General features: G+C 41.4%; 1 protein-coding gene across 1 annotated transcript in view; it reads left to right on the top strand.

The window, feature by feature from the left end:
- cables2b (Cdk5 and Abl enzyme substrate 2b) overlaps window positions 1-13,193 on the top strand; it is a 31,115-nt gene that overhangs the window by 1,592 nt on the left and 16,330 nt on the right. Inside the window, exon 2 of the mRNA XM_077214281.1 lies at window positions 13,077-13,169. Within this exon, the coding sequence (XP_077070396.1) occupies window positions 13,077-13,169 (93 nt within the window). The remainder of the gene's footprint in view (window positions 1-13,076; window positions 13,170-13,193) is intronic.

Raw genomic sequence — 13,193 nt, 5'->3', positions numbered from 1 at the left:
CATAGAGTCATTCAGGCTAATGATACGAGTTGGAAATGTTTATGAGAGGTGACTTAATGTTGTCAACCTCATCATTCACTTCATATTTTTTAATTATTTACTATAAATTCCAAATAACCATTTACAGCAAATATATACAAAACGCAAGTATATTATGCAATTGTATTTATGGTTGGAGGAGCATTTAATGTTTCTTCATGTGATTTTGAGTGAGTAATATACTGCATATGCAGATACTGCATATCTGTCCAATCAGAGTTCAATTTGTTTGTGCTTTAAATATAAACCCCTCTTTACAGTGAATGAACCATCGGCAGTTACGTACTTCTGTAGGTAGCTGGTTTGAAACAGTTTTCTTCCAAATTCCTTTCCAAATATCACTTTTACCAATATCTAAAAAATATATTTGTATGTTCAAGTTTCAGACTGAACTACTGATAAACCGAGGCTGAAGTGACAAGCCACCTCTATAGATTGTATCTGCTTGACTTTTAAATTTTGTTCCAGAGACTCAAAAGTATGTGAAAAAGACTGTTTTCATTCTCCCACTAGAAAACTCATTGACCACAGACTGAACAAGCCCTTTTCTGGAATCCAGATGACTTCACAGCCAAATAAACGTTGCCTAAAAATGGCCATTTATTTGTTCATGAACTGGGTTGGTTTATCTCTCCCCATGAGGAAGTGAAAAGACTAGTGAGAGAATTACGTTTGTTTTGCTCTTAATCTCAGTAATAGATCATTGAGCAGTAGGAGGTCTTTATTCCCTTGACTATACCTCCTCCAACCCTCTTCCACTTTTTACTTTAAAAAGGGTGTGGCTGTGACATGTAGATTCAAACGAGACTGACAGCCAAGCCAGTCGTTTGCTTTGCTTTATCAGTTGGAGCTTTGAGGTCAGTCCGTGCATGTAAGGGTGGTGGTGTTCATCCAGCGCTGCACGCTGCTTTGTGCACACAGTACCTGCAGAGATTAAAGCTTAAGTCATTCTGTCATATTCTCAACCCTTCAAAGGGTCTCTGCAGGCCTGAGGGAATGAACCGTCTCCGCACTGGAGAATGATTCAGGGCTACATAGCATGTACTTGCTTGATTCAAATGTTACGGTTTCTTAAAATAGTTCCAGAAAATGCATCCAGCAGGCATTTAAATGGACATTTCCTTGCTTAAAAAACACCTTTCAGGGTAAATTATATTTGTGGAGCATAGAGAATTCGTGCTTATAACCGTTCTATCTGGGTTTTATTATCGAAAGTCAAATGCAATGAGTGAGTGAGTGATGTGACATTCACAATAAAGACATAAAGATAGTCTGAATAGTCCAACAAGTAGGAGCTTGTTGGCCACTCTTGGCAAATTCTCAGCCTCGTGCATTGTCAGAATGCTTTGAGGCTTTAATTTGTTTATGTAGTTGCTCAAAACGAAGATGGTATGTAATTAATAGCTGAAATATTTTTGAGTTTGCATGAGGGATGTTTTATCTTACCATCTCTTCATTTTAGTTGTTCTCACATTGAGCTCTACTACCCATGTTCTGATAAAAAGATCATGTTTGATGAAGACATTCTCCAACCTTAGGGTTAGTCACTCAAAAATGATTCTGTCATCAGTTACTCAACCTCTTGTCATTTCAAACCCATAAGCATTTAGTTTTTCTTCGAAACAAAGATATTTTAAATGAAACCTGTGAAATTTCTGAACATCCATTGGAAGTCTGTTCCACCAAAACTATGATGCTTCAAAAAACATTCCATTTAACATATTAGTTGTGCTCTATTTGCGTGTTGATCAAAGTTTATGTAAATAAAAGCCCATATTAAATTTGTTCATCATATAAAGCAATTAAGTCTCTACAGAAGACTTTGATTAAAGCGCTAGATTCATATGGTTTCCTTTCAGTATCCCTTTATGAACTTTTTTAAAAGTCAAAGTTTTGGTGGAATGGATGCAAAGAAATCTCTCAGGTTTTACTAAAAACATCTTCATTTGTGTTTTGAAGATGAACATACATCTTGTGGGTTTAGATCTACATCGAAGTAACTGATAAACGAGTTTTCATTTTTGGGTGATGTTTTTGAAGGTTATGTCTTGCTATTGACCCGGCCTCAACGTATAGGCTATATTTTGACCAATCAGCTTTCTTTAATTCAAAATCATTCATTGGTTGATTTGATGTGATGATGACTTATTGTTTTGCACGCAGTAGCGGAAAGTTTGGAGAGAGTGTATATACCTGACAAATTATTCTATTAAAAATAAGTAATTATCGCCAAAATGTCGATAAGACATGAATATGGAAGCTCATTTCTGCCACAGAATAAAACAATTTAAAAGATAATTGCAAGTTTATATCTCACAAATCTAACTTTATAACTTATTATTTGCAAGTTTATATAATTTTAGCCTCCATATCAGCCAATACGCAATATTAAAAAATTTGGTTTGGGGCATAAAAAAACTTGATTGGGACATCCATAATTAGGTCTACCACTAGTTGACATGTTGAGTCTGATGATTACTTGTGGATCACATGACTTCAGTCACTCCGGTTCTGTATGCCAGGAGTAGAAATAAATAAAAAACGACATCTCTGTGTGATGACAGTTATGTGGAGTCATCTGTAATGGCTAAATAAAATTGTAATGTGAATTTCAGTAAAAAATAATAAAGTTTAACCGTAGCTTAAATCAACATCATCTGACAGAGGAAACTATTGCTTCTCCTTGTTCATGCAAGTCCTTACATGTGAGTTAATAACTGGACTAGTAATGAGTGTATCCGTGTTTGCTGACTAACCTTGGCTCATGCTCTTATGTCAACAGCACCCTTAGCACAATCAGAAATTGAGGCTGAGGTACTCTAGAAAAACACTCTTCAGTGTGAAGGGTGCTAACAGTGTCATTTGGCTGTCCTCTACCATTGCTATATTAGATTTGCTAAGTATTACTAGATTTGATGTGTTATATTATTTATAAATAATGCAACAGGAAGCTCTTCTACGCATTGCCATTGAATATCCAATTAGAGGATATATTACTCATACGTAGTTGCACAACCGTTATAGTCTGTAAGATTTTGTAATGTTCTTTAAAGGAACACTCCACCATTTTTTTGAAATAGGGCTTATTCACCGTCTCCCCTACATTAAGAAAGGTGGGCAAAAGCATTTTTGTCTCAGTGCATGCATTGTCTTAGTTTGGCAGCACCGACGCTAGCTTAGCTTAGCATAATGAATGAAATCCTATGTTGTCAGGTAGCATGTCATGAGTAAAAGTGATCAAAAAAAAAAACGAATTACTTCTTGTGGCCTGCGTATTCACAACGAGTACAAATAGCAATTCAGATTAAGACTAGGCGATTTCCTATGCAGATATTGACTTGGGACTATATTGGGACGAAATATAGTCAGAAATATAGTCAGCACAGACGAAGCACTGCTACTTGGGCGCAGAGATATCACGCAACACCTGAAATCCGTCAACATACTGACGTGACCTGCGCCGAGTATCTTTTGCTTTTGGATTGTGTTGTGTTGAGAAGTTACAGCTACAGTTACAGCAAACATGGTAATTGCCTGCATAGCATAAGGTTGTGAGAACAAGCAAAGGACATACACTCACACGACCAGTTCATGTTGGCTCTCATCCTCACGTCCTCTGTCTGATGAGCGATCTCAACCTCCTCATGATGGTCTAAGAGCACGCAGCTCCTCTTCTGAAAACTCTGGTTCGTAAAGGTATGGTTCTGGATCTTGACTGTCTGAGAAGTCACCCTTTTCAACTCTCGCAAAATCCGCCATGTTCATCGCCATTCACTATGCCTACTGTAGGAAAAATAGCTAGCTACTATTCACGCCGGTATGTTGACGGAAGTTGGGGGATTTCCCTAGGGGATTTCAGGTGTTGCGCGATATGACTGCGCCCAAGTAGCAGTGCTTCGCCTGTGATTCACCCTAATATAGTCCCAAGTCATTATCTGCCTAAGAAATCGCCTAGTCTTAATCTGAATTGCTATTTGTACTCGTTGTGAATACGCAGGCCACAAGAAGTAATTTGGGTTTTTTTTTTGTTTTGTTTTTATTAGTTTTAGTCACGACATGCTACCTGACAACATAGGATTTCATTCATTATGCTAAGCTAAGCCAGCGTCGGCGCTGCCAAACTAAGACAATGCATGCACTGAGACAAAAATGCTTTTGCCCACCTATCTTAATGTATGGGGAGACGGTGAATAAGCCCTATTTCAAAACACGGTGGAGTGTTCCTTTAAAGAAGTACCTTATTCTCACAAAGGCTGTATTTATTTGATCAAAAATACAGTAAAAACAGTAATATTCTACACATTCACATAATATGTGTAGAATACACATATTCACATATTTCACATAACATTGTGAAATATTACAATTTAAAATAACTGTTTTCTATTTGAATATATTTTAAAATGTAATTTATTCCTATGTTGGAACAGCAGAATTTTCAGCATCATTATTCCAGTTTTCAGTCACATGATCCTTCAGAAATCAATCTAAATTATGCTGATTTGATGCTCAAGAAACATTTTTCAATTATTATCAATGTTGAAAACAGTTGTGCTGCTTCATATTTTTGACTTTTTTTCAGGATTCTTTAATTATTGACTCCAACTTTTTGAATGATTGTGTACATTAATCATATATTTATATTATCCAAAACAACATGATTATACATACAGTTGTTTTCGATAATGCTACCAAACTAGAATATGGCCTCACTCATAAATTGTACTATAACCCTAGTAGCACCTCCAACACACAAGCCCACTGATTGAGGCCTGACATTTCACCCACTCATTTCTCTGTGGCACTTCCTCTTCAGCCTGTAATAGTGCTTGGACATTTTGCACCAGTGCTGGTAATATAGCCTAGCCTTTCGTCCCTGCATGTGTGCGTTGGAACATTGAAAGCATGGAATCAAGCCATATGTTCTCTTAGCGCTTTAATACTGTGCATGTCCAGTCCTGGCAGGATTACGCTAGGGTATTTATTCAAAGCCTTATGACGTGACTGCGGCCTGAGTCTAACTGCATCCAGTTGGCCAGGAACAGTTATTGATCCCCTGGAATGAGGAGCAGGGATCTACTGGACCTGAGATTTTGATGTATATATATATATATATATACAGTATATATAGTGATATATAAAGCGAGAGGAGCAGTGGTACACTAAATATATGGAGAGAGGGTTAAAATTCCCCTCTGCCTCTTGAGTTGAACATGTGTTATTCTATTAGGATTGTACATTCTTTCTTAACTGTTTGTTTATCTTTGCCAGCCTGGTGTATAAGATTCCTCAGGCTCATGTGAGTCATTCTCTCCCATGCATTTTGCCCTAAAAGTTGTATCACAATTGTCATTAAAAGTTGTATTATTAGTTTAAGGAATGTTTCATAACAGACACAGCTGTCATAATATTTTCAATTTGTTATACATTGTGAGCACAAAAGAGTTTAAAAATAGCAGGAAAGTGCCATCATATTTGGATTTTAAACAGACAGCAGCAGCCTAATTTCTGTTAGAATGTGCTTTTTTGCTGAACTGAAATTACAGTACTTAATAGTAAAATACATGTAGGGATTAGGGTTGTCAGTACCAAAATGTCAGTAGTCAGTACCAATACCAGTAAAATTTCACGATTCTCTGTTCCATTGCTCATTTAAAGGTTGTCAATCCTCAAACTCAAGCAGCATGAAAAACTAAACTTGTATTCTGATTGTGAAAATCACAAAGGCTGTCAATCTCTAAAGCGCAAGCTCACTAAATTCTGCACTCTCGTGAAAAGTCCCATTATAATACAAAAGCTGTCTTACAATGAATATTTACATCGTGTTTACACTTTTTTTTTTTGGTCACAATGAAAGGATTCTTAAATGTGCGCCTCACGTTGAACAAGACAAAATTTTGTGAGTTTTCAGCGGTTCTATGCAGATTCTGACTAACTTATTGACTAGCACCTCTGAAAGGCCATTGCGTTCACGTGGTCAACAAATATGATTGTGATTGGCTACAGTGCTAAAAACACTGTAAATAGCAGTCTAAATGTCTTAGAGTGGGGCAAACAAACACGAATGGGGGCATTTGAAAGCAGCGTCTACAATTGAATGCAAAATATTCCCAGTAATCGGCAGAAATGCTGGTACCTGCTGGTAAATGCTGGTAAAAAGCTGAACTTTTTCCTTTTTTTCTTTTTAGTACCGACTGTATCGATTGTACCGGTGCGTTCGACAACTCTAGTAGGGATGTAAGATATATTTGTGCCATATGAGCCTATTCGACTTTTTTTTGTTTTTTTTATTATATTGGTCAATATTGTATATTTGATTGTGCATGCTCATTTAAGCCATTTTTACTTTTAGATTTCTTAATGCCATCATCTAACATTCACTTAAAGATAATCTTTAAAAGCACTATTAATTGAATAATGCAATTTTTAGCACCTCTAAATAAATCCATTTTCAATAGTGTACTGGGTTTTTGTTTTTAATTTATTCAGATGAAATTGTATAAACTTTTCAGCCATAATGTGAAAATTTTCAGCTTAGAATTCCAGAATTATAATATCAGTGCACAAGTATATGTTATGAAAATGTATTTGTTTTCGAAGAAATGCATTTTTTGTTTTAAAGTGGCATCATGCTACACATAGTGAAAAGACCTGATTGATCAATAATGAAAAAAGCTCTTCTGGATGGTTCACCCAAACATATCCATCTTTCAATGGGCATGCTGCCCACTCTGATTGTGTGTCTGTGATTCAATATGACCTTTAGTGTTCTGCCTCAACAGCTTGTTGAGGTCTTAGTTTCCTCTCCATCCCATTTTCTGAGTTTGAGTTGGATGCAAATGGATAAAGGATTTACTAGGAAATAAAGAGAGAGAGAAACACAAAAATTTACAAGTTGGAATCAAGTGAGTGACAGATGGGCCGAGAGAGAATGAGTTTTACTCAAAGCTGGCAGCTGCTTCAGAGTTCATCATCTTCTTCATTCTGGAGATAAAGAAAAGGGTTGTAAGTCATTTGTGTTCGGTCACAGTCTTCAGTTTTTCTTTGCTCTCTTCTTCTCACTCGCCTGCACACAGGTGTGGTTCCTCGCCCTGGGTTATGATAACAGTCATTTGGATTTTGAGGGTGGGTGTATCACCACACAAATGGCGGAGCAGATGGAGACTGCGAGTAGGGGGAGCTGTTTATGTTTGTTCACACACAAGGGTTGTGTAATACTTTTCAAACCAAACAGAACGAAGATGTGGCCTTGTTTTGTGCCCAAAGCATGCGGCAGCAATCTGTGATGCTTATGTAGGGAAAGAGGGGTTTAGAACACGCACAGATGAGACTGACTGAAAGTTATGTAACTGTAGTTCCCTTTCAGTCGCTCAAGCTCTATGTAGTCGACGTTTCGACTGATTGGGGTCACGATTAGGGAGCATGTCATCTTCGAGTACTGTTAGAATGAGCCAATGCACATTGGCGTTCAAGATCTGCATCTCATACTCCGCCCCACGGTGCGGGTATAAACGGAAGTGGATAGGGGTGTCACGATTCTCCAAATCCTGTTTCGATTACATTTTCGATTCTAAGGTCACGGTTCGATTCGATTCTCGATTTTTACTTCTTTTTTTTTAAGCACAGGTTGCTGTTGCTCCTAAAAAGCTGACATCAGTTCATCGCAATCTCACACGTCTTTATCAATGAAGCTGACTGCATAATGAATCTTTCATAATATATAGCCTACACTTTCTTTGTTATAACTAGAGGATTTGCCAGTTTACAGAATTCAGCACTGAACAAAAAGTCTGTTTTGAGCAGTGAGGAGAGTCTATCTTAAATGCTTCTGATTGGCCATTGTGTTCAAGAAATCAACACATATGTCTGTGATTGGCTAAATCGCTCAACGCTGCAAACGTGTTATAAATAGAAACTCTGGCCTGTAAATCGTTTCTATTTTGTTTTAGTTGTTCTTGTAGCTTTTCTGCAACAGGTAAATAAAAATGTATTAGTTTTTATATGTTTTATTCATAGATATTTCTAGTTTGCGGGAGTCCCGCGAATTGTTTTACTCTCCCGCACACACAGAGTGAGTGCATTACCGGCCGCGCTCGCACTCGGCCATCGAATCTAGTCCCGCGCCGCACTCTATTGTGTTGGGAGTGCATGTCAATAGATCAAAAGCCCGGCCCGAGGATAGTGACGGGAAATAGTGGCCGGGTCGGGCCAAGTTCGGGCTCGGGCATATAATCTAAGTTAGAGGACTCACAGCCTTTCAACACGTGTGTTTTTTTTTCCGCGCCGTGATGAGTCGTTCATGAACGATCCGTTCATTGCCTCTGTCACGCGACAAATGAACAAAAGACTCGGAAGGTCAGGTCGGAAGTATTTATTAATGTTCCCTGTAAATTATTTTTGACTGCATTATAATGATTTCTTAATTCAGAATATGATCAAGATTGCGTAGGTGGATGTGTTCGGGGAATTTGCCTGTTAAACATTTAAAGCCCCTGAAATGACTAGAAAAAAGATTAGTTAATTTTGATGAACGAGATTGAACAATAGAGTCAGTAAAACGATCCGAACACGGGCGCGACATGGGGGCGTGGCAGCATCGACGATTCCATTTTTTTATTTCGATTTTTGAGATTGTGAATTAATTTTGATCGATTTCGATTTAAAATCGAAATCATGTCCCCCTTAGAAGTGGATGTGCGCACCAGTTGTCTTTCGCTTCGGAGCGGATCGGTGGCGATGTCTCTGAAGACTGTTGACGTTTTCAAAGAGCGAGTGTGTCAGTGTTCTTCTGGAAGATTCTCCCAGTGGTGGTGGTGGTGGTGGTGGTGGTGGTGTTTCTACCGCGCGAGTGCAGTGTTGACCACGAGCTTCTGATCTCTCAACTGTTGTTTTAACAGCATAATTTCTGTTTGTTTGTTGACGGTTGGTTAGAGGGCAAAGAAGTGAGTGCTTGTTTCAGTTCACTGTTCAGTGTTGCCGCGTTCATTCCCCTGTGTGCTCCGGCACTGGTGATGGGTCCCATTTTCTGAAAGAGCAAAAATGTTTGCGTCTTTTTCAAGATGTCATTCCTCCATGCGTTTCTGGATGCGGTCATTCCCTGTCCTCCTCTGACGGTCACAATGGTTGCATCATGTGTTTGAAAAAAAAAAAATTTATATATATATATTTAGCATGCTGACACAGCTTTTGTGGATAGTTCATGTTCATTGCGAGAACATGACTATCGCGGTGTTGAGATCGAGACTCCCCTTCATGCCTGAAGGTGGAGTCCCCATTACCATGCCACCATGCAGCATCGGAGGGTGAGCTGACCTCTGGAAATGATGACTCGGCTGGGTTATCTCCCTCTGGGAGTGTTAACGTTGCCCAAGCCAGATCCAGAAATGTCAGCTATGCTGACACAGGCCGCAGAGGCTGTCGGGCTCGAGTGGAATCATCCACCGTGTCCCGAACAGTCTCGGTTGGATGATTGGTATCACGGGGCGGGCCGCGCTGGTTCTCAGCTCACCACCCCAGTGCCTTTCTTTCCCAAAGTACATGGAGAGCTTATCAGGTTGCGGACGGCATCTTTCTCTGTCAGAAACTGCCTGAGTAGCTCCTCCCCCCTCACTATCCTTGATGGAGGAGTGGTGGTGGGTTATGAGGCTATCTGCGGCCTTTTGGACGGAGGATCCTCTTCTCCCCACAAGGCCTGTGAGTTCTCATCCGTTCCGATGGGCAGGCTTACAAAGCCTGTGGGCAAGCCGCCTCTTCTTTGCATGCCATGGCGTTGCTACAGGTCTATCAGGCCAGCGCACTTATGGACATCCACGAGGGTAGGCCAGACCGTACACTCATAGGTGAGCTCCGCACTGCAAACAACCTCGCCCTCTGGGGCACGAGCGTTGTGGCGTGCGCGATTGGTCTGGCGATGTCCACTTTAGTGGTCCAGGAGACGCTGCCGATCCAGACCTTTGTTTCTCCGGGCCAGCCGCCCCTAGAACAGGTGTCCGCCAAACAGTGGCTGAGGGGCCATGTACAAAGGGCATGCAGTAACGGGAGGCTGGGCGGGCCTCCAACTGCATTGGCATCAACTGCCTCGAGTTGCTGACAGCACAACTTGCTTTGAGACATCGCTGCTCAGCAAGCTTGTACTGGTCTGTACAAACACTGCGACCGTTGCGCTACGCATGTTGCAACTCGCCCACCACCTCCTCCTATGGGGTCAGAAGCTTCTGAGTTCGACTTCATTCCACTTACGTTTCTGGCCTGCTCAGTCATGCCACTGACAAGGCATGACAGCTCATGGCCCAGGGAGAGTGGAGACTCCATCCCCAGGGGTTCAGCTGTTCTGGGACCACTTCGGGGCCGCACAGTTACATCTGTTTGCCTCTCCAGACTATTCCCATTGCCAGTTGTTTTAGTCCCTGTCCGAGCAGACAACCTTCGCCACGGAGACACTGGTGCACAGAAATGCATTTCCCCAGTGAGCCTTCTTGCACAGCAGGTCTTGCTGGTTGCCCCTTATTGGCCCAACCGGACCTAGTTCCCACGAACTTTTGCTCCTCTCAAAAAGCCCCTTCCTGACTCATTCCTCTGAGTACATTCTCAGGGATGGGGCATGGTGGCACCGCGTCCAGACCTCTGGAAACTCCATGTCTGGTCCTGAAAGGACGGGACACGTTGGTTCCGGGTGATCTACCACAAACATGTCGTAGACACCATCACTTCTGCGAGAGCACCCTCTAATGAGGCATGCTTACGCCCTGGAGGGGAACATGTTTTTTTAGTTGAGTCTTCTCTCCGAGAGGAGACCCTGAAGGTGTTCGATCACTTCTGTGCTTTTGTTTACTGCAAGATGGGTTTCCTGCAAGATGGGTTGAGTCTCCCTCCACCCTCAAAATGTTTGTTGCCTCTATATTGTCACACATCATGATGCAGTGGATACAAATCCATGGGGAAGCACGACTTGATCGTCAGGTTCCTGAGGGGAGCAAGGAAACTGAATGGCCTTGCGTCCCCTTTATACCCTCTTGGAACTTATCTCTGGTGCTACTGCACTGTAGAGACCTCACCTTGAGCCACTACAGGCAGCTGAGTTAAAAACCTGTTTTTAAAAGAACAGTTCTGTTGCTTGTTTGGCCTCTATCAAGAGGGTACCTGCACCCATTTTCGGTCGACGAATCGTGCCTGGAATTCGGGCCAGCAAACTCTCATGATATCCTGAGACCCCGGCCTGTACCGAAGGTTCCTACCTCTCCCTTGAAAAGGGGACCAGGTGGTGAGCCAGCAAGCCCTGCCCCGGAGGAGGCAGACCCAGCCCTGGCTTTTTCTCTGCCCTTTCTGCTTATAACTGGACAGAATGCAAAGCCTCAGGTCCTCAGACCAGCTCTTGTCTGTTACGGAGACCAGCAGAAAGGGAAGGTTGTTTCCAAGCAGAGCTTGGCCCACTGCATAGTGATGGCCATCATCTTGGTGTGTTATCCCACGTGCCCCCCTGGGTTGTGAGCTCCTCCAAAGAGAGAGTATATCTCCTGCCTAAGCATTGACACAGAATGCCTCGCAGAAAGATGCTTAAGAGCTGCGGGCTGGTCGACACCTATCACGTTCGCTAGAAAAATAGCCTATGTGTCGAACCGCTGCTTCCCGTGGGCTCTCTTCTCATGATGGCAGTTTTTATTTGTAAGCCCGGTTCGAAGTGTATGCTTGCTGCGCCATTCCCTTCCTATGGACTGGATACTTGCGCAATTATTGCTCCAATAGAGTTCCTCTTTAGCGGAACACTGTTGAGTTCCTCCATACCCTTAAGCTACTGATGTGGCGGAGCGTCCGAAGCCAGGCCTTTCACTCCTATGCACTGGTGGAACCTGTGTTAGGCTGGATCCATATGTTGTGATCCCTACGGCAATCCCATATGTGTTTTCTTCCATGGTACGGCTCCCTGTGGCGAGCCCATGTCTTCCCTTGGCAGAGCCCGCTCTGCCGTCACTGACCGGTTGAGTCCTTGATCTCCTTTAATGCTCCATAATCCAAAGAATTGCAGACCACTTGGCACTCTTGTACTGTACATTCCTATGTATGTAACGTTTGAGTAGTTTGAAAAATAAATGGTAAAATCACTAAAAAAAATAAAAAGTGAGGAGTCATAGATGTGGCATAGCAGTTTGCACACATGCTCCTGACATGATGAGCCATGGTTCTGATGTGTGTAATTTAGGTTTGAACTTGACCTATATTGACCCCGTTCACCCGAATAATCTTTTGTCATACTGTCTCCACTTAATAAATATGGTATAAAAAATACAAATAAAAAAAAACAACGGGAAGATAAATGTAATCAAGGAAATTATTTTCTATAGGATTTTAAGTCAATATGAAATGAAAATTTGCCATATTGTTGGAGCCGATTGCCTCATGGGCAGCTCTCCGACACATTGTGTGTTTGTGCTTTGTGCGACTTGGGCTTTTAGTCTTGGCTTGTGGTACTTTCAGATCTTGTTCCCCTCTCTCACACATTGCATCCTGTCAGATCTTTATTGTCCTATACAATAACAGTTTAATATAAAATGATACATTTATTACAGGTTCCAGGTTTCATTGTGAATGATTAATCAATGCACATTATTCCACAGGAAATTATTTCAGAATTTAATAATTTGGCTAAGTAAAATGTGAATGCAGTTACAAGTTGATTGAGCTATGAGCTATAATGAAGGTACCATGCGGAGCAGGTCATGGCCAGTTTCATTAGCCACAATAATGACAGGAAACAGCCAGTCAGTTTAGTCACACACTTCAGCTACATTTAAACAGCACATCCCATTAACAGTGCTTGGCTTAACGGGAAGAAACCAGGGAACAAATTGAATCAAATGTTTTATAGGTCAGAACTATTGCAAGCTGGAAATCTGTGTTGGTTTCTTTCCGTTAATGTGAAGTCGTTAGGTTTGGGTTAAATACTTGTGGGCATTTGGGCTATTTTGAATAGTACTACTACATACGCTTTTCTTAAATATGTCCAAATGTGTTTCATGTTTTGCCCATGTTTTGTATCTCAGGAGTCGGAACCTTTCTGGCTCTCCTCGTCCACGACCCGTGAAGAAAATCCACTTTATTAAGAACATGAGGCAGTACGACACCAGGGGCAGCAGGTATTGTTTATTCACTTCTCTGTG

The sequence above is a fragment of the Siphateles boraxobius genome, unplaced genomic scaffold (assembly GCF_051911475.1).
Source record: "Siphateles boraxobius isolate OS27281-9 unplaced genomic scaffold, OSU_SipBor_1 68, whole genome shotgun sequence".
Taxonomy (NCBI): Eukaryota; Metazoa; Chordata; class Actinopteri; order Cypriniformes; family Leuciscidae; genus Siphateles; species Siphateles boraxobius.
Note: the sequence above shows the minus strand (reverse complement) of the source record. Positions and strands in the feature narration are given on the sequence as shown.